The 20,213-nt window shown below is 38.9% G+C and overlaps 1 protein-coding gene across 1 annotated transcript; it reads left to right on the forward strand.

Moving 5' to 3' along the window:
* Positions 1-3,255: 3,255 nt before the first annotated feature.
* On the forward strand, positions 3,256-20,212 carry abcb4 (ATP-binding cassette, sub-family B (MDR/TAP), member 4). The gene is made up of 28 exons (XM_008431655.3): positions 3,256-3,536; positions 3,768-3,842; positions 4,861-4,954; positions 5,331-5,493; positions 6,554-6,605; positions 6,691-6,882; positions 7,007-7,178; positions 7,724-7,848; positions 8,151-8,322; positions 8,414-8,527; positions 9,591-9,701; positions 9,846-9,971; positions 10,555-10,758; positions 10,853-11,023; positions 11,132-11,293; positions 11,379-11,594; positions 11,712-11,858; positions 11,953-12,057; positions 12,683-12,760; positions 13,503-13,586; positions 13,678-13,881; positions 13,964-14,064; positions 14,147-14,287; positions 15,100-15,256; positions 15,343-15,540; positions 16,296-16,502; positions 17,719-17,865; positions 18,808-20,212. Exons 2-28 carry the CDS (start codon positions 3,778-3,780, stop codon positions 19,012-19,014), a joined length of 3,915 nt encoding a protein of 1,304 aa, XP_008429877.1. The 5' UTR covers positions 3,256-3,536; positions 3,768-3,777; the 3' UTR covers positions 19,015-20,212.
* Position 20,213: the final 1 nt, after the last annotated feature.

Consider the following 20,213-nt stretch of genomic DNA (forward strand, 5'->3'; position numbering starts at 1 on the left):
ATTCAACCATCAGGTTGGTGCAAAGTGCTATCACACCCATTCAGTTCTCATGTGTTTCTGTTACCTTTAATTATTCATGCAACATGTTTTGGGAAATAAAAATACAGGAATGTGGACAGTGGGCTCTGACATTAGCATTTGGTACATCTGCTTCCTGCAACATGTTTTGTTTTCATATAGCATTTTTGACTTTAATAGCTTCAGTGAGGCCAATTCCTTTCAGCACAACTTGCACACATCAAAAATATTTTCCAGTGTCCCATCAGATGGCCAAGAGAAGCAGCTTTGTTGCACATGGATGTTTGTGGAAGTCGCTTGTGCGTCAGCTTTATGGGTGTACTAGGAATGTGTGAAAACGATGGTTCCGGTATATTTATTGTATGTTTAGCAAAAAATTCAATTGCGTTATGTAATTAATTAAAATGAACATTTTAAAGTTTTGGACCTAATGAAAAAGTACAAGCTGTTATATTTTTAAATCTACTGTAACAATTGTGAGACTAACCTCGCTAACTTCATCAGATGATTCAGTTTTAGGAATGGGCCAAAATTATAGCAAGCTACTGTGTGAAACTTATGAAAGATTGTCATGTTTTTGATGATTATTGGACCCAACATTCAAACCAGGTTGAGGCAGCAACGAGGTGATAAAATGCTTAATGAAAGTAATAAAAAAGGAACATAAAATCCTGGCAAGGAACTAAAGAAACGGAAGGAGTAACAAGACAGGAAACGGAGCAAGCAAAAAGAAATCAGCAGTGAGTGACAGAAAATGAGGATCTTTATTACTGAGGAGACTGATAACAGAGAACAGGTGGTTGATTAGCAACAGGATGCAGCTTAGAGTGGAGACCAAACAGGCAGGCTGAGGGAGAGAAAGAGTGATGACATGAGAAGAGCAGAGAAAGAGTAACACAAACTTTAACAATAAACAGAAATGAGGAATAACATAAAATACCAGATTTAACCAAAGACAGATCTAAACATAAATGAACAATTGAGGAAATACTTATACAGAGTAACCAAAACAAAAACCAACAAAAAAAACTGAACACAAATAAACAAGAAAATAAAAAAAAATAGAAACACAGAAATACTAATGGGCAATAAAAACTAAATGGCTTTTAAAAACTGGGGAGGTGATCAGTGACATGTGAAGCAGGTGAGACATGAACTTTGGTAGCAGAGGGAGGAATGTGACTAGACAATGTTTGAGATAACAAAATAATTATACTAAAACACTAAGTTGTTTGAGTTCTCACCAAAGTGAACTTTTGTCACGACACATTAAAAAAAGGGAAATAAAACCATTCCATCATCATTTTGTATTCTTATGTTGTAGTAAAGATTCTGTATGTGGGTTTAGTTTCAGAAACGTCTGACGTTTTTAGAGCTGGGCCACGCGCTCATGCTCGAATCAAAGTGCTAACAAAACCACAGAACGGAAGTTTCTCATGAGATCGTGACAGGAAGCAAAGGTAACAGGCGAATACGTGACCCCGATGTGAACAGGACGACCTTTGTGTCACACTGCAGAATGTCAGTGAAGAAGAGTGCGATTCAAATGCAGGTTACAGCATAAAATGTCCTTTGTTTTGTGGCTCCCTTTTGCCTAATTACTGCATGTAAAATTGCTCATCTGAGCTTATAAAAACATAATGTCAAGCATTTGCTTGACATTATGGTGCTTCTTATCTGTGACTCACACAGAGTCAGAGTTTAAGGAGCGATAAAGGTACAACCTTTTAAGACAAAGAGGATTATACTTTTTGTGAAGCAGAGATTTTTTTTTTTTGATAACTGATTGGGGATTGACAGCTGAACTTTTGACCTCCACCATGACAACGTTACAGTCACAGGTGATTTTAGTGTCATAAACCAATGGAGACAATAATTAAAGCAATAGCAATGATTTGGTTGCAATTTTAAAATAGGATATATGGATCCATTTTATATTATCTTACAAAAAACTGTAAAACGGGTAATAAAATGTTGCACAAAGATGGTGCATGATGCGGAATTAGATAAAAAACCCTTTTACCTTGTTCCCTTGAGATCATCTTTATCGCTCTGGAATTTAATTGCGTGGCATTGGCAGTTTAACCTTTGTACATGCAAGGACTGAGGCAAACATAGAGGACCGTGGCAAATGATACAAGTTTTACATGTGTGGAGTCGGTTGGACCCCATTTCTAAACACAAGGGTTAAAAAGAACTATTATTAAGGCTTTTTTATTTTTTACAATATCAGAACTCTAGTTGCCGGGAAATTGCTAATTTAAAAAGATATATTCATAATATTAATAAGTAAAAAAAAAATCTAATTTTAAATACTAACAAAATGTAATTTATTAAAATCATTAAAATAAATTTTAAAAATTTCAGAAAAACACTTTTAATTAGCATATGATTTTCTCCCAACTAAGGGAAAAACAACCTATTTAACCTAGAACTGTAGCAACGTAATGATATCAATACTTATTGGCTGTATGTGCCAAACAGCCTAAAGCCAGAGTTACAAATGATTGTTGTTGTTGTTGTTGTACATACAAAGGTTGTATGTAGACGAATGAAAAAGCTTTCCAAACTGATATTATTTATTTCCTTCATTGTCTTTAATTCAGTGGTGTCCAAACGTTTTGTGACATGAACCAAAATCATCAAATCAAAAATAATTGTGGGCCTAAAAAATATAAATATTAAAATTCTAAAACCACCAAAAGATTAATTTTGTTTCCTCCTCAACAATAAATTAAGCACACAATAATTTTAACTAGGCAAATAAAAAAGTCTGGGGTTTTTTTGTAGTAAAGGGAGACTTAAATGTGAAAAATAAATATTACTAATGTCATCAGTAGACGTTAAGTTTGTTTGTTTTTACTTAAAACGTGTTATGATAAATAATTTTCTACTTAATGTATTTTAATTGTACTTCTTAAATTGCAGAAAATCACAATTTGACGTGTACTTAAAGTGGAACAACTTTTGCTTTGTACACTTTAAGTATATGGCTTTTTTGTATTATCACCATGCTTGATTAGTAAAACTTAAGAGTGCCATTTTTGTGAAATTATTATATTTAAAATCGATTTATTTGTATTTCCATAAGGATTTTGATGGGTCTTGTGCCCACACCAGTCTAGCAGCACCCTTAAGGAGTATGAGTTTACACACATTGAGGTTAATTAATTCTCAAAACTTTTAAGGTGTTCTTTAAAAAAAAAAAAAAAAAGCTGGGACAAGTGCAGCTTGGATCCACGCCCCTGTCCGCTGTTGACGGAGCAAATCAATAATTAAGCAATAAATCAATGAAGCTCCGAGGCTGTCCGGCTGATAAGAGCCCAAAACCCGCCACAGCCAAAGCTGAGAGGAAGGCAAACATTTAGAGACGAGACCTGTTTCATTTGTAGAAGCTGCTTGGCCACATGAGGAGGGACTAGAAGGAGGAAGAGGAGGAGGGACGTCATTACTGTGATCATCTCGTATTGAAATAATCAGAAAGCTCAAGAGAGCGGAAGGAAGGCGGCTGAAACACGGTAGGTCTGCTCCTCTCCACCTTAAATTTATAGACCGGTCCATGCGGGGATAAATTGTGGGATAAAACGCAATTTCTCTTCTGTTTTAAAATAAATGCCTGCTATTCGTCCTTTTTATATAAACACAAGCTGAACCGAACCACTTTGAATTTCTTTTTTTAGGTTAGTTTATACCACATGAGGACGGTGTTTAGATTTGGAAAAACTAACAGGCTCCTCTTCCTCTGACAGGACACAAAACATGGGGAAGAAAAGCGAGATGGAAATGAAGTCCGAAGGCAAACATTTTCAAAATGGAAGCTTAGGGTAATAAAAACATCTTTCTATTTAATTCTTTTAACCTTACTACCTATAACTCGACGATTTCTTTTGTATCTTGTATTTTACATTAGCAGTTTTTTTTTCCCCTCACGTTTTTAAAGATATACTAGAGAACGATCAGGACGCTTATATTTAAGATAATATTTTGTTTAATCTTTATCCTGAAGGTTTTAATTTTTTTTCTTCTTCTTCAATGAAGACCTGTCCAAGAATTGAGCAATTCGCAGAAAATTTTACATTAACATCAAAGTGCATAAATTAGAAGAAGTCAGAGTTACTATAATACTACAAGGCACAAAGTCCAGCTGAGGACTAGATCAGTTACAGTTTTTATACGAACTGTAAACTAAGCAGAAACGCATTAAGCTATAATGTAATACATTATTCTATGTACAAAATAAGATGACTTATATCCGCCAAGTTCAGAATTTTTTTATTTATTTTTTTGCCAAATTATCAGCTGTGTTGGGAATGGAATCAAATAAGAGGAAAGTTTACCTGTCATATTGTTTTTCCCTTACACAATAGCCTGTTCGATTCAATTAATAACTAATACATAGAACCTAAACAACCACTACAGAGGGACATAATAGATAATGCCATCACATGTGAAAAATGTAGCATAACATTGTTTTTAGGATATTTTTTTGACAGTTGAAAGTCATCTTTATTTTTAAATTGACAGTGATATCGATAAAAAAATGTAAAATACACCAGAATCTAATATTAAGCCTTGGAGAATCCCCTTTTACAGTTTTCTGAAAATTTACTTGTATCCGTTTTCCAGAACACTTTGCTCAATCTGAAGGATTTTAAAGTATTTAATCGATCACACACAGATAAAGAGCTCAGAAACTTGGATTTATGTTAAATTATAATTTTCCATAATGTTATAAATTATTGTCCACCTTATTCAGGGTGATTTTTGATGCTTCAGGAATAAAGCGGTATTTCATAAAAAACTGATTTGTTGGATAACATCTTTTGTGCTGAACTGTTACAGTGAGAAGGAAGAGAATGATGAAAAGACAGACAAGAAGAAAAAGAAGAAGAAGGAGAAGAAGCCGAAGGAGCCCATGGTCGGCCCACTCTCTGTGGTAAGCGCCTCCGATCCCCTCCTGTGAGAAAAGGTGTCTTCATATGTAAACCACTTATTCAGTTTTCATTCTCTGTCGATTAAAAAGTGTGCGCGTGAACGAAAAGCGGTAAAGGTCCAGTTTCTGAGGTGAGAATGAAATGAAAGACATGAAAACTGGTGTTAAAGCCGAGACTGCATGCATGGTGTGCTCTTACAAGCATAACAGGACAGTGTGTGAAAAGTACAGTACGAGGGGAAGCTGGAGATCGGATGGGAGTGCATTACATCCTCCTGTTGTTCGGCTTCACTCTGCCGGTCTCCTGCTGTTTTCGGATAACGCCCCCCCTCTCCCCCTCCCCTACAGGACCTCTCTGATGTCTCTATTTCTTGTGCAGTTCAGGTTTTCAGACAAATGGGACGTCCTGATGATCTTCATTGGGACTGTGATGGCCGTGGCCAATGGGGTCGTGCTCCCTCTCATGTGCATCGTCTTCGGAGACATGACAGACAGTCTGGTTAACAGCGCCGTACCCAACATGACCATAAACGCCTCCATCGGTGAGTATGTTCATGGTGAGGCCTGTCGCAGCAAGCAATAAATCAATTAATCGCACGATAAATTAAAACAAACTTGATCATTTTCATGTGCATGTTTTATTGCAAAAAAGTGGCTCAATTAGCCACTTTTTTTATCACAATTTTGTTTACAGAAACTCCATAATTCATTTTATTTGTTGTTGCTGGTGTTAAATGCTCATTAGCATTTACATTTTATTGATCTTTGAGAATTTGTTATTGCATTGCTGTACTACTGCCATAATAATATTTGAAAATGGTCTCAAAGCAACAATGTTATCGTTTATAGCAATAACTTCCAGGACAATTTATTTCTCAGTAAAACTTGTTACTGTGACAGACCTATTCATGGCAGAGGCCAATATCTTTATTGAGAAATGATTTTAGGTTGATAACTATGGCATTGTGGTTCATAAAAAACAGCTCTATTCAGTCTAATTCTATACTTTGCTTTATTTATTTCACATTGACTTTATCTAATTGCACTTTCTGAACCACTTGACAGATTTGTTGCAGTTTATTTTTGCAAATTTGACCAAGGAAATCAACCTATTGTTTTTATCCGTTTTAGTTTCTTATCTGTTTTAATATTCATTGTTAAATTCCTATCTGCACTGAGCAAAAAAATTATTCTTTGGATTACATTGTTGCTGATTTCTGCACTATAGCATCTCGGTCAAGACCAGGGGGGAGGTGCAAGTGACAAATTCTGTTGTTAACCTTTTTAATGGGTCATATTTCTGTAAAGTACAAATCAGGGAATATGTTCCTTTTTGAGGTTTAACTAATAAAATGAAGAGAAATTCATTAGTTTTGGCTTCTGTTGCTAAGAGCAGTTAGTCGCCACAACAAATATCATCAGCCAAAACTTGAACAAAGCAGAATTAGCTTTTTTACCTCCTTCTGTATACTTTAAAAAAACCTAACTTTTTATTTTGTGAAATTTGTTTAAATCTCTCCTTTTTTTTATTCAAAGATTTTCTTTTAGCCAATTGAGAACATTACAGAGGCAACGCTAATAATATACAATTTCTGTTTTCAGATTCCCCACTCCCACCAGAAATGGCCACCAAGTTAGAGGAGGAAATGACGACGTAAGATTTTATATAATCAACTCGACTGCGAGGAATCGTGTTCAAATCCAGTTCTAAGTCAGGCTTTGTGTGTCCGCTCTCCCAGCTTTGCCATCTACTACTCCATCTTGGGAGCCGTGGTGCTGGTTGCCGCCTACCTGCAGGTGTCCCTCTGGACGCTGGCGGCCGGACGGCAGGTGAAACGCATCCGCAAGCTGTTCTTCCACAGAATCATGCAGCAGGACATCGGCTGGTTCGACGTCAACGAGACAGGAGAGCTCAACACACGCCTCACAGAGTGGGTAGCAGAGAAATCACACACGCTTCTTCACGTCCGTCCCATATAGGCAGTGTGGAGAATCTGTGAAGAGGGAATGCTACATTACTCTGGTGAACTCTGTGGTTTTTGTCCAAATTTGCAGTGACGTCTACAAGATCCAAGAGGGCATTGGTGACAAGGTGGGGATGTTGATTCAAAGTTTCAGCAGCTTCATCGCAGCTTTCATCATCGGTTTCACCAAAGGCTGGAAACTCACCCTCGTCATCCTGGCTGTGAGTCCGCTTCTGGGCATCTCAGCTGCACTTTTCAGTAAGGTACGGTAATGTAAGTTCTCTAAGTTGGGATTTTATTTCTTAGGTCATTTTATTTGGGATACAGTGATCCTATTTTTTTCTATTGACAGGCAAATTTAGGAAAAAAATCTCAGCAAAAGCATCACATTCTGTTTTCCCTTAGGCTGTAAGCATGGATTAAAAGTTAAAATAATATAATATTTGGTTGTTTGGTCATCAAAAGGAAAAAATATAATAATAGACTTGGCATCATGTAAAATAATTATTTTTGACCTGGCGTTTTCCTGTATGTGTATTTAGACTTGAATACACAAACAACAATTGAAGACATAAACTCGTGTAAGGCTGCTCTAGCATCGGGTTACAACTACTTCAGGTGAAAAAGACAATATTGAAGCTAGCCTCTGATTCACAGCTTCAAGTTCCTCCGTTAAAATGAGAGAAGTGTTTTTGCTAGTTTAAACATAAGGTTGTGAAACGCTGTTCTACTTAATCTAAAAATAAAAAAATCTGTATTTCTTTCTGGTATTCTTGTTCTCATCTCGCTTCTTTCCCTGCTTGAACAGCTGCTGGCGAACTTCACGACCAAAGAGCAGAGTGCGTACGCCAAAGCCGGCGCTGTGGCGGAGGAAGTGCTCTCCGCCATCAGGACAGTGTTTGCCTTCAGCGGACAGAAGAAGGAGATTGCGAGGTGTGTGTGTGTGCGTGTTGAAGCTAAATATCAGCTCCAGTTTGATCTAAAAGCATTTTTTTTGGAGAGAACTGAAGTATTTTATTTGTTGTTGTTGTTGAACAAAGTAAAACATCTGTATATGAATGTTATGTGGTAAAAAGATTATAGTGTCAGCAGGGAAAGGCTGTAAATGGATAAAACCCTTTTGTGCAGACACAAATGCTGCATTTGCTGCGGTTCTGTTTCATTGCAATCTAATTTCACTCGTGCGTTTTTGTTGCTTTCCGTGCCCGGCTCTGGGCGCGTCTGCCGTATCCCAGATATCTCAAGAACCTGGAGGATGCCAAGTCGATGGGGATAAGAAAGGCGATCTCTGCTAACATCGCTATGGGATTCACCTTCCTGATGATCTACCTGTCTTACGCTCTGGCCTTTTGGTACGGCAGTACCCTCATCATAAAAAATGAGTACACCATCGGATCTGTGCTTACTGTACGTAAACACGCTTTGTATCATTTAATTTGCTCTTTTACGGATTAAAGAAGCTTTTGCTGCAGCTAATACCAACATTACCTTTCATTAGGTGTTCTTTGTTGTGATTATTGGAGTGTTTGCGATTGGTCAGACTTCTCCCAACATCCAGACGTTTGCCAGCGCCCGCGGAGCCGCCTATAAGGTGTACAGCATCATCGATCATGTGAGTAACGAAACGGATATGACCCAAAGAACACTTTTATTTTTCTCCTGTGGGACAGTTGTCAGATTTTATCACTGAACGTGCTGTGCTGGACTTTGGCACTCTGCGGAGCAGCTTTGAAGCAGCCGACCGGCCAAACTGTAATGATGTGAAGGATTTTTCTCTAATTGGAGTACCTGCTGCTCCACAGGAGGAACTGCAGGTCATTCGGCACAGCTGTGGCTTGGTTTACTGTAAATCTACCTCAACTCAGTAAATTCACATCCACTGGAGGATTAGTAGTTTGCATTTTAAACCTTAATTTTTGAATAAAAGGAGTTTTCATACATGTTTATGTAAAATAAGTAGCTTGTTTAGATAGTTATTTGTGATCTTGGTGTGTGTGTGTGTGTGTGATGCGTTCATGCTCTAAATCTCTGACCAATAAGTGTTTGCATGTTGATGCAAGTCTGGAATATTATGTTGTGGTTTTATATATCACTTCCTCTTGCCAGGTACAAAGGTGACTTATAGATAAGTTTTACTGTGTAATCACAAAGGTGAACCTTCAATAAAACATTTGCAGTTTACCAACACATGCAGCACTTTTAAAATAATAATAATAATAATAATAATAATAAAAACGTAGCCAGCTCTATCTTTTTAACTTCTCAAATTAATTTTTAAAAGAGTGAGCACCAGAATGGTACTGGGCTAGAAATAAGTGGAAAAAAGTGTATTGAGATTTATGTTGGACATTTAGAAAACATGAAACAAAAAAACAAACTAAATGTCTCAAGCTCTGGAAGAACAGGGGTTGATGAAAGCTCAGGCTGAACATTTAACGGCTGCAAAGCAGGGCAGAGAATAATCTTTGCATGTGTTTGAGTCTTACTGCACCAAGAAAAGAAGTCAAAACAAAAGAACTGTGGAAATAAACATTTGGTCGAGTTAAACATGCTCCCCCAAACCTGGAAGGCAAACGGCCTTCCTCCTATTGTTTGTTTGAGGTTATTATAGGAATTTTTTTTTTTTATCCCGGCTTGGACAAACTACAAACCTTTACGCGCTGTTTTCTCCACAGAACCCAACCATCGACAGCTATTCACAGACAGGTTTTAAGCCGGACTTCATCAAAGGAAACATAGAGTTCAAAGATATCCACTTCAACTACCCCTCCAGGCCTGATGTCAAGGTCGGTTCATAACCTTTGACAATAATTTAAAAGCCCAACACACGCCTGTAAACTATATTCTTAATCTCGATATGTTTATTTTTTTCTTTAAAAAATTGCAATTTCAAACTGTATCACACACCTAACATCAGTGTCATTTTCCAGATATTAGATGAAATGTGTTTAAGTGTGAGCAGTGGACAGACCATGGCGCTGGTGGGCAGCAGTGGATGTGGTAAAAGCACAACAATCCAGCTGCTGCAGAGGTTCTACGACCCGCAGGAAGGATTTGTAAGTCATGTTTCTAAAGGTTTTGTTAGGTAATTGTAAACTAAGTTCCATGTAAAATCATTTGGAAATAAAGTTACTTTAAAAATAGTACAAGTTTAGAGGAAGCTTGTAACCAATTGGAACCATTTACCCCATTTTTTGGAGTTGCATTTTTGCTGATATACGTCAGCAAAAATCTATAAGGGTAAAGTAAAATCGAATGGCTTTGATTTTAAACAGAAATGCTGCATTTATTCCTATTCCTTCTAAAATGATTCAGCCATATTGTTGTTTTCTGTAAAATTCACATGATATGTTTAATGTGCTGGATGCTTCATGTAACAGTGGTCTTTCCATAAGGTTTCCTCTAATGTAGTCTGTATGCTCAGCAGATAGAAAATAAAACTAGGACAAGGAAGTTTGTACCAGAATTTTCTCCTTAACATCAGTAGTGTAGCCGTTTGTTTGTACATATTCAGTTAAAACATTTTTTTTTCCTCTACTCAGTGAAAAGTAATGGATCAAAAGAATAATATTACTCAAAAAAATGTAGTCGGTGAGTAGATCAAACTTGTATCTTGTCTTCTGTTTGTGGTTGTTGCAGGTATCCATCGATGGTCACGACATCCGCTCTCTTAACGTGAGCTACCTGAGGGAAATGATCGGCGTGGTGAGCCAGGAACCCATCCTGTTCGCCACCACCATCACCGAGAACATCCGCTACGGCCGGCCTGACGTGACGCAGATGGAGATCGAACAAGCTGCCAAGGAAGCCAACGCTTATGACTTCATCATGAACCTTCCCGATGTAAACTCTGAACTTTGCTGCCATTTCAACTACAGATTACTAAGTTACTTCTGCGTATATTTTGCTAATGTGGAGATTTTATGTTTTTGAGCAGAAGTTTGAGACCCTGGTCGGTGACCGAGGGACTCAGATGAGCGGAGGACAGAAGCAGAGGATTGCGATTGCTCGAGCTTTGGTCCGCAACCCCAAAATCCTTCTGCTGGACGAAGCCACATCTGCGCTGGACGCCGAGAGCGAGACCATTGTTCAGGCTGCGCTTGATAAGGTACAGCTTCTGTAATGTAATCGAAATGACTGCTGAAAGGACCTTTGATTTGAGCACCTTATTTGCACGTTTGTTTTTCAATGAACTGCCATCTCGTTGGTTGCACAGGTCCGTCTGGGTCGTACGACTCTAATTGTAGCTCACCGCCTCTCGACAATCAGGAACGCCGACATGATTGCAGGCTTCCAGAAAGGTAAAGTTGTAGAGTTGGGCACTCACAGCGACCTGATGGCGAAACACGGAGTCTACCACACGCTGGTCACCATGCAGGTAACAGGAAAACACCAAGCGGTTTCTCCAAACGCTCTGTGGTAAATGAAGTTCATTGTGGCTTTTCCTTTGTTCCTCTGTGCAGACCTTTCAGAAAGCAGAGGACTGGGAGGATGAGGGCGAGCTGTCACCAGGCGAGAAAAGTCCCGTGAAAGACCCCATGAAGGAGTCCACGCTGCTGAGGAGGAAGTCTACAAGAGGATCCTCGTTCGCCGCTTCAGCTGGAGAGAAAGGAGAAAAAGAAAAGGGGAAGGGAAAGGGAAAAGGAAAGGGAAAGAATGATGAGGACAAAGCAGAAGAAGTGAGCTTTGTGTTTGCATTTCTGCAGAGGAAGAATAAGACATTCGATTAATAAACTTCAGCTCTGATTCTTATGTACCAGACATCAAACCTCAAACTTTAACATTTTCTTCTGCAGGAGGAGGACGTCCCCATGGTGTCGTTCTTTAGGGTTCTGCGCCTCAACGCTTCTGAGTGGCCTTATATTCTGGTGGGGTTGATTTGTGCCACGATAAACGGAGCCATACAGCCCGTGTTTGCCGTCCTCTTCTCCAAGATTATCACTGTAAGTCGCTGCCGGTGCTGTAACAAGTTTTTATTTTCATACATATGTCATCTGGAAACTTTGTGGCGAATTTACTGTTTTTATTTCCTCCTAGGTGTTTGCAGAGCCGAATCCAGAAGTTATCAGGGAAAGATCAGACTTCTTCTCCCTCATGTTTGTCACTATCGGAATAGTTTGCTTTTTCACCATGTTTCTACAGGTAGGAACACGCTCATTGGCTTCTGTTCTCACTGGACACAAGCACAATGTCAGTCTGGCTTAATCTGGATCGCAGACCTTCTTTGTTCACATTGGAGCCAGCAGTAAAGCTGTATTAATATGAACAATTGTTCCTCACAATTCAAATGTGAATATGAGGAACAAGAAAAGAGCATGCAAAATTGCTGTACAGAAACTATAACGGAAATCCAATCAAATTAAATCATTTAAGATAAAAAAATATTCCACTTGTTTCAATATCAAGGCTAAAAGATGCTTCAGTAAAAAAAATAAAACAACTGAGTGTTGATACCAGCTACTATGCTGTATGATTTTTTTTTTTCGTAATGATTGTTCATTTGAACGACTGCATTAACGTGTAACACAGAGATTCAGTCAGCCACTCTATCCGCTCTGTAAACAAAATCCACGATGTTGCACGTCCAGAACAGATGTCACCCAAACCCCGACCAGGATGTCGCACAGCTTCATGTTACAGTGTTATATTACTCCACAGATCCTGCATGTTGTCACCTTCCTACACTAAATAAAGATCGCAGAGCGACTGGTGACTAATTAATGCATCTGGCATGACCTCTGACATCTGATCATGTTTTTCTTTCCAGGGATTCTGTTTTGGAAAATCTGGAGAAATTCTCACCTTGAAGCTGAGGCTTGGTGCCTTCAAGTCCATGATGAGACAGGTGTGTGCACGCACAAGCCGAATGAAACATTGATGTTGTTGCCATGTACTTCTTCTGTAAATTTGAGCTAAATCAGTCAGTCTTGTGAATCTAGAATGGTAGTAATGGTGGCCTTACAAGTCTTCTTTTTTTTATTATTTGTGAATCATTAAACATGCATATTTCCAAACTATAGACCATCCGTATGGAAAGTTTTTAACGCCATAGCATCCTATTTTTACTATTGAAGCCGATTGCTGTCAGCTATTTTAGCTTGTATTACAAGTGAAACATTAAACAAGATTTAATGTAATTTTTGTGCATTTGTCAGGGTTTAAAAAAATACATTTATACAATATATATATATATATAATATAATGAGCTCAGTAATTTTCAGTTGCATGATTTATCGTTTTTTTTTCTCTTTCTACTAAAAACTGGATATCGAAAGGCTTCATTCTGGTGCTGTCGTCTCAACTAGCAGTTTTTTTATGGACAATTTTGTTCATATTTCATTTCATTTGTTGTTTCTGTTCTGTTTATTTATTTTGGATATTCACTGTTCAATGCTCATTTGAATTTAAAGTTTGTTCATCTTTGATCATGTTTTCTTACATTATTTTGCCTTTACATGATGTTTCTTAAATGTTCCCCAAACATCAATATTATCGTTTATTAAAATAACCTCTGGGACAATTTATTGTCCCGTCAAGGTTGTTGATGTGACAGGTCTTGTTTCAGTCGTGTCATTGTTGTGCTGCAGGACCTCGGGTGGTTTGACAGCCACAAAAACAGCGTCGGGGCGCTCACCACCAGACTGGCGACGGACGCAGCCCAAGTGCAGGGGGTGAGTCGCAGCTTTCTCAAACTCGTTTGTATCTGTGATCCAGCAGCTAATATCTCTGATCTTCTTTCCTTATTTTTTTCTCATTCCTCAGGCGTCGGGAGTACGCCTGGCGACGTTCGCCCAGAACATCGCCAACCTCGGCACCGGTCTGATTCTGGCATTTGTGTACGGCTGGGAGCTGACGCTGCTGGTTCTGGCCGTGGTGCCCGTCATCGCGCTGGCCGGGGCCATTCAGATGAAAATGCTCACTGGACATGCAGCCGAAGACAAAAAGGAGCTGGAGAAGGCTGGAAAGGTTGGGACTTACCTTCTGTAAAAGTTGCTGCAGACTCTGTGATCAGACTGATGTTTTTTTTTTTAATGCTCGTCATCCACAGATCGCCACGGAGGCAATAGAGAACATCCGTACTGTTGCCTCTCTCACAAGAGAACCAAAATTTGAGGCTTTGTATCAGGAAAATCTTGTAGTTCCTTATAAGTAAGTCCAGATATTTAATCAGATATAATTAAAGCTGAACATTTCTCATCAGGAACTTGACTTTCCCATCATTTCTGCACAGGAACTCTAAGAAAAAGGCCCATGTGTACGGCTTCACCTTCTCCTTCTCCCAGGCGATGATCTACTTCGCCTACGCGGCCTGTTTCCGATTCGGAGCCTGGCTCATCATAGCAGGAAGGATGGATGTGGAGGGAGTATTCCTGTGAGCACCATCCTTTCTCCTCATCAGTCGGCTTAGGATCAGAAAAACGTTCCTCAGTTGAGAACATCTAGACAAAGTGGAGGACTCTTTTTATGGTGTTAATCATTACACTTGTTCTCGTGGTGATTCACTACACATACAAACACGTGTTGGGATCATACAGTTATGGATCAGTTTACTGCTGGAAAGACTTATGGCCTCCATTTGTATTGTGCCTGTTATCTAACGAGAGAGTCTGAAGTTCACTGAACTGTACGGCCACATAAAACTATAAATATTAACTCCTCTCCTGCCGGAGCCTCTAAGGCAAACCATGGTGATTATAAAAACCAAAACAGCCTTTCTAGGAAACTAGACAGAAAACATGTACCGTGAAATCACTGTGTAAAACAATATGATTTAGTTCTGACTTGCTGATTAAGCATGACTAAAAGAAATGATAAAAAGTCAGACTGCATCATGTTGTATGGGTGTTTCACCAATGGGATGACATCATAAGGAAAGGACATCTCACAAGGACATTAAATTAGAAATTAATGTTTTGAATAAACGGCTGTATTGCCAAACTGTGTTACTAAGTGTCCTACAAATCTGATTCAGTTGCATTCTGCCCTCGCTCAGTAAGACCCGATCTGTGAAAATCCATTTTCAAGACTCTTAGATTTAGAGTTTTTCACTGTAGTTTAGTTCTAATTTGTTGTGACTTTTCGTTTGTCTAATTCAGCTAGTTTTAATCAGTTTTAATGACCTCATTTAAATCAGTTTCGTAAATATTTTGCCACTCTGACGTGTGTTTTGCTGGTCTGTGTCAGTGTGATTTCTGCGGTTCTGTTCGGAGCCATGGCCGTCGGCGAGGCCAACTCCTTTGCTCCAAACTATGCCAAGGCCAAAATGTCTGCTTCCCACCTGCTGATGCTGCTGAGCAAAGAGCCTGAGATCGACAATCTGTCTGAGAAGGGAGACACACCGGTACGACTCCAAGCCACACACACCCACTATGCAGGTCTCTAGGCAAACCCATTGTCACGCAACACCTCCTCTGTCTCTGACCCCAGGACATGTTTGATGGTAACGTGAGCTTTAAGGATGTGAAGTTTAACTACCCGTCGCGGCCTGACATCCCAATCCTGCGAGGCCTGAATCTGAGCGTGAAGAAGGGAGAAACCCTGGCCCTGGTGGGGAGCAGCGGCTGTGGGAAGAGCACCACCATCCAGCTGCTGGAGAGGTTCTACGACCCCAGAGAGGGCCGAGTGGTGAGAACCAGACACACGCCTCCGCTCTGCGACCGGCCGACTCCTCCTGCTGATGGTTAATGTTTAGCTACACTCTGTGTTTATGGCTCATTGAGAGATTACAGGGTAAATTTAGCAGGCGAACTTTAATCTATAAAACAAGAGAAAACAATTTATGGAGTTCAGAGAGGGAGCGTTTACTTTTATCTGCTGCTGTTAACACCTACTGCTATTTTTATTATTATTATTATTATTAGCCAAAAAAAAAAAAGATTTAATATAATAGTATAAAAGTTTGTTTTTTTTATGTTACAACCTTACCCTTTTTTAGTAAATTATTAGGAACTGTAATTACCCTTTTCTAAAGCTAAGAGAGAAAATGTTTTCTGTAAACATTCAAAACTTGGCAGATTAAATTTTTTTAATGACTCATAAGTAGCCTAACATTGTAGAAAAGTGAAGATAATCATTAACAACATACATTTTAACCACAACTATCAATTTAATAGATCACAGATGAAAGTTGAAATGGAAGAACTTTCTTCTAAAGCTGACAAAATAACTATGATGCCCCTTAATACAAAACAAATTGGTCTATCAATCTGAGATCACAAGCAATGAACAAATTCATCAATATATGGCTTACAGACAGTGGGATGCAATGAAATATAAGTGCTTTGTTACTGTACTTAAGTAGATTTACTCGTGGGTATTTTCGACTTCTCTTCTGCTACATTCAACATTAAAGTCTCTTCACTTTTTGCTTCTCTCTCCAGGTGATGGACAACGTCGACGTCAAACAGCTGAACATCCACTGGCTCAGATCTCAGATCGGCATCGTGTCCCAGGAGCCGGTGCTGTTCGACTGCACGCTGGCAGAAAACATCTCCTATGGAGACAACACCCGCAAAGTGACCATGGAGGAGATAGAGGCAGCTGCCAAAGCCGCCAACATTCATAACTTCATAGAAGAACTGCCTCAGGTAAACGCGTTTATTCAGCTCATTTTAGATCAACTTGTCCCAGATTTATCCCTCTGCCCGTCTCCTCTGGGTTCAGGTTGGGGTTAAAATAACTCGATAAGAAATGTGATGCTCCTCTGACGCTACATGAACATAAGTCACTGGATATGTGTGGTGTTACTGATTCAACAGGTGTTAAATATTCTTGTCAAAGAACAACAAACATATGTTGCCAAATGTATGGTAATGGCAAATAAATCTTTTTAAAAGATTGAAATATTCAAAAATGTTTCATTTAATAAACGAAGAAAAATATTCTTAATGGCATATCGTTACAAAATAGCAGACTTTAAGAATAATAATAAGCAAACAATTACTCTGATTTAATGTTTATTTGACAGATATTGCAGAAATTTCTACTCACTACAGTAAATACATAGTCATATTGTACAAACTGGAATATTATTGAAAAGTTCATTTATTTTAGTTGCTCAACTAAGTGAAACACATTATGTTGGTTAATTAATAACAGACAGATATTTTCAATCCTTTATTTCTGTTCATTGTGATTCTTTTCCACCTACAGCTAAAAAATATGACTAGAATATTGCAGCAGTCTCATAAAATGATTTTTAATACCTGCTTATCGGCTGTTATTTTCTAAAGGTACATTTTTAAATCGGCACACGAGTTTCATCTGAACACACATTCCAATTTATTGACTTTTTATAAATATACAATCAGCAGGCAGAGATATGAACCGTGATGATTGTGAAGCTGGATTACAGCTACAGATAAGACGGAAACAAACTTTCCCCCAGATGGCCTCATTTATCTAAACGCAGTCTGATGCAACCTGAAACAATGGACTTTTATTTAGGAAAGGTTTTAAAGCTGCAACAAAAATCTGAGATAATTTTTAGCTGTTTTTATCAAGAACGAATCTTTACCAGGTTTGAAAGGTCTCAGATAAAGTCTCTCTCATGATATAGAAGGTTTTAAAGTTCTGATTTATTAGATGAATATTTGTCAACTTTTTATTCGCTCAGCTTTAAATTCCGTCTGAGCTGTTTTCAATAATTAGGACAAAACGCGCTTCAGGAAGGAAACTTCCTTTCACACCCACAACATACATTTCCTGGGAACATGAGACTGGATTACAGGAAGCTGCTTCCGTGAATTTGTCTGCATTAACGTCTCGATGTGCGGCTCACTCTGTTCCCGTCTGCTTGAGCAGAAGTACAACACGCAGGCGGGCGATAAGGGGACTCAGCTGTCCGGCGGTCAGAAGCAGCGAGTGGCCATCGCCAGGGCCATCCTCCGCAACCCGAAGGTGCTGCTCCTCGACGAAGCCACCTCCGCTTTGGACACAGAGAGCGAGAAGGTTTGTCCTTTCTGTTCCATCACCGGATATCAGGTTACTAAATGATCTTCAACCAGCCTGGCAAACAAAAACAATCGCTTGAAAAGGATGGTGAAGATGGGAGAAAGTGTGATTGATGTTTAGCTAGAAAAGAGTTTTGAACAGAAGAACTTTTTTTTTCTTTCTTGGCTTTCAACGGGACACATTTCTAATATAACAATATTAAAGTGTGTTAATAATAACAATGATCCCTGCTGTGCTTATAAACAACGAAGTAGTGCAGGAACTGCAAATAACTACAGTAAAGAGCATAGGTTTGGGGGGGAAATTTTCTTTTTCTTAATATTAAAATAAGACTAACCTTTATTTTCACTGTGCTGACATGTGCAGTAGTATAGCGGAAGTGGACTCCTGACCCATTCAAGGTCCATAGGAAAATGTTGCATCAAAATCTGTTTATTGAATGAAAAATTTACATGATCTCGTCAGATTGAATTGATTGCCCTGAGTTGTTGATGTTACAGAAATCTGCCCTCCTTAGCAAGCACTTGGCGAAAGTAAACGGGAACTAAGGCTATGTTCACTGTTCACACAGCAGCTGAATGTCGTTGTTTTTTTTTCCAGAAAGATCATGTGAAAACGGAAAAAACACAGAAGCAAGGAGTCAGGTGTACTTTCAATGGGAAAGAAAAACGGAGACAGCTCTAGGTTAATGACAGAAATTCATGTAGTTTAATATTTGATTCTTTTTCTTTCCTTTGGTTTATTTTGTTTGGCTTTTCTTCATGTGAAGTACTTTGAATTGCCTTGCTGCTGAAATTGTACTATATAAATAAAATTACCTTACCTCTATCAGTTCACCAAAACTTGAAAACACCAAGCCAGGTGTACCTTCTATGGGGAAAAAATGTAAAAGAAGCCGTGGATTCAAAATCGGCTCATTCATTCATTATTTTGTTGCAGGTGGTGCAAGACGCCCTGGACCAGGCCAGCAAAGGCAGAACATGCATCATTGTGGCGCACCGTCTCTCCACGATCCGGAACGCCGACCGCATCGCCGTCTTCCAGGGAGGCGTGGTGGTGGAACAGGGGACGCACCAGCAGCTGCTGGCAAAGAAGGGAGTCTATCACATGCTGGTCACCACACAGCTGGGCCACGGGACAGAGTGAGAGGAGGCTGGGAGCTCTGAGAGCTTCAAGGCTGGAGGAGGAAGCACTTTGTGCCTTCACATTGATGCACTTACACTGATCTATACAGAGCGACCTCAGTGGAGCAACGGCGACCGAAGGAGCTGGCTGCGCCTTGCGAGCTGCGCTGTTGGTAGTTTTGCTGCTGTTGATTTGCCGTTGACACTTTATGGGTGTTTTTCACACAAAAGGAAAAAGATGTATTGCTTTGTGAAAGTAGAGAAAACCTGGATTGCATTTGTGCCTTTTTTTTTTTACTTATGTCATTTCACTGAAACTGGAAAATGCTGAACTGTAACATTTCTTCTGCTTTTAAACATCAGCTTATGTTTCTGATTGACTTGAATGGTGTTCGTAGAAATATTCATTAACTGAACTGCTTCATTAAACCTCATGATGTTCTTTGTAGCTTACAATGTATATTTTCTCCTTTAAATGTATTCAGATTTAAACCAGTCTTCATTGTTGATGCTCTGATTCTTTTTTAATTTTTTTTATTTGAGACCAGATACATTTTTATTCTGTCAAATCTATTGCTCAAACTTTAGAGCTTCATGCCTCCATGTTTTCCTGTTTGGATTCTTAGCTGCACATTACACAGCACTTAGTGGCACATGTGTTAGCGGTAGCTATCGCCTCACACTCCTCTTTACCGACATGTTTGATGCGCTCTGTTGAGTTTTGGTTCCTAAGTTGGGATTTCTCTTGCTCAATAAATATTTGCTACAAAAGATGAAAATAGTTGTAATAAAGTGATGTAAATTGTGGAGAAAGTGGTTTACATTGTTATCTCTAGCTTTTGCTACCATTTTGACAATGTTTGTACACTTCAATTGCTGTTATTTTAGGTTACATTGGATGTTTTAAATTTCTAAATAAAAACTGTTCAGGCAACAAAGATATCATATCTGAATGGGCAGATATAAGCTTAAATATGAGTAATGGCCAATAAAATACACATTATGTAAGGCCTAAACATGTCAGTTCATTTTAGGGTGGACTGTCTTGATGCAATATTGAAACTTTCATGCATAATTAAGTGTAAATACATCAGAAACGCTGGGATCACTGATGCAGAGTCGATATCCTGAGGTAAATGTATCTGGGTCATTAATCTTTCAGTAATTAGTGAGAATGAGCCAAAAATGAATGATAATAAAATGATGCATTCAAGCATTGAG

The sequence above is a fragment of the Poecilia reticulata genome, chromosome 16 (assembly GCF_904066995.2).
Source record: "Poecilia reticulata chromosome 16, P_reticulata-male-v2, whole genome shotgun sequence".
Classification (NCBI taxonomy): domain Eukaryota; kingdom Metazoa; phylum Chordata; class Actinopteri; order Cyprinodontiformes; family Poeciliidae; genus Poecilia; species Poecilia reticulata.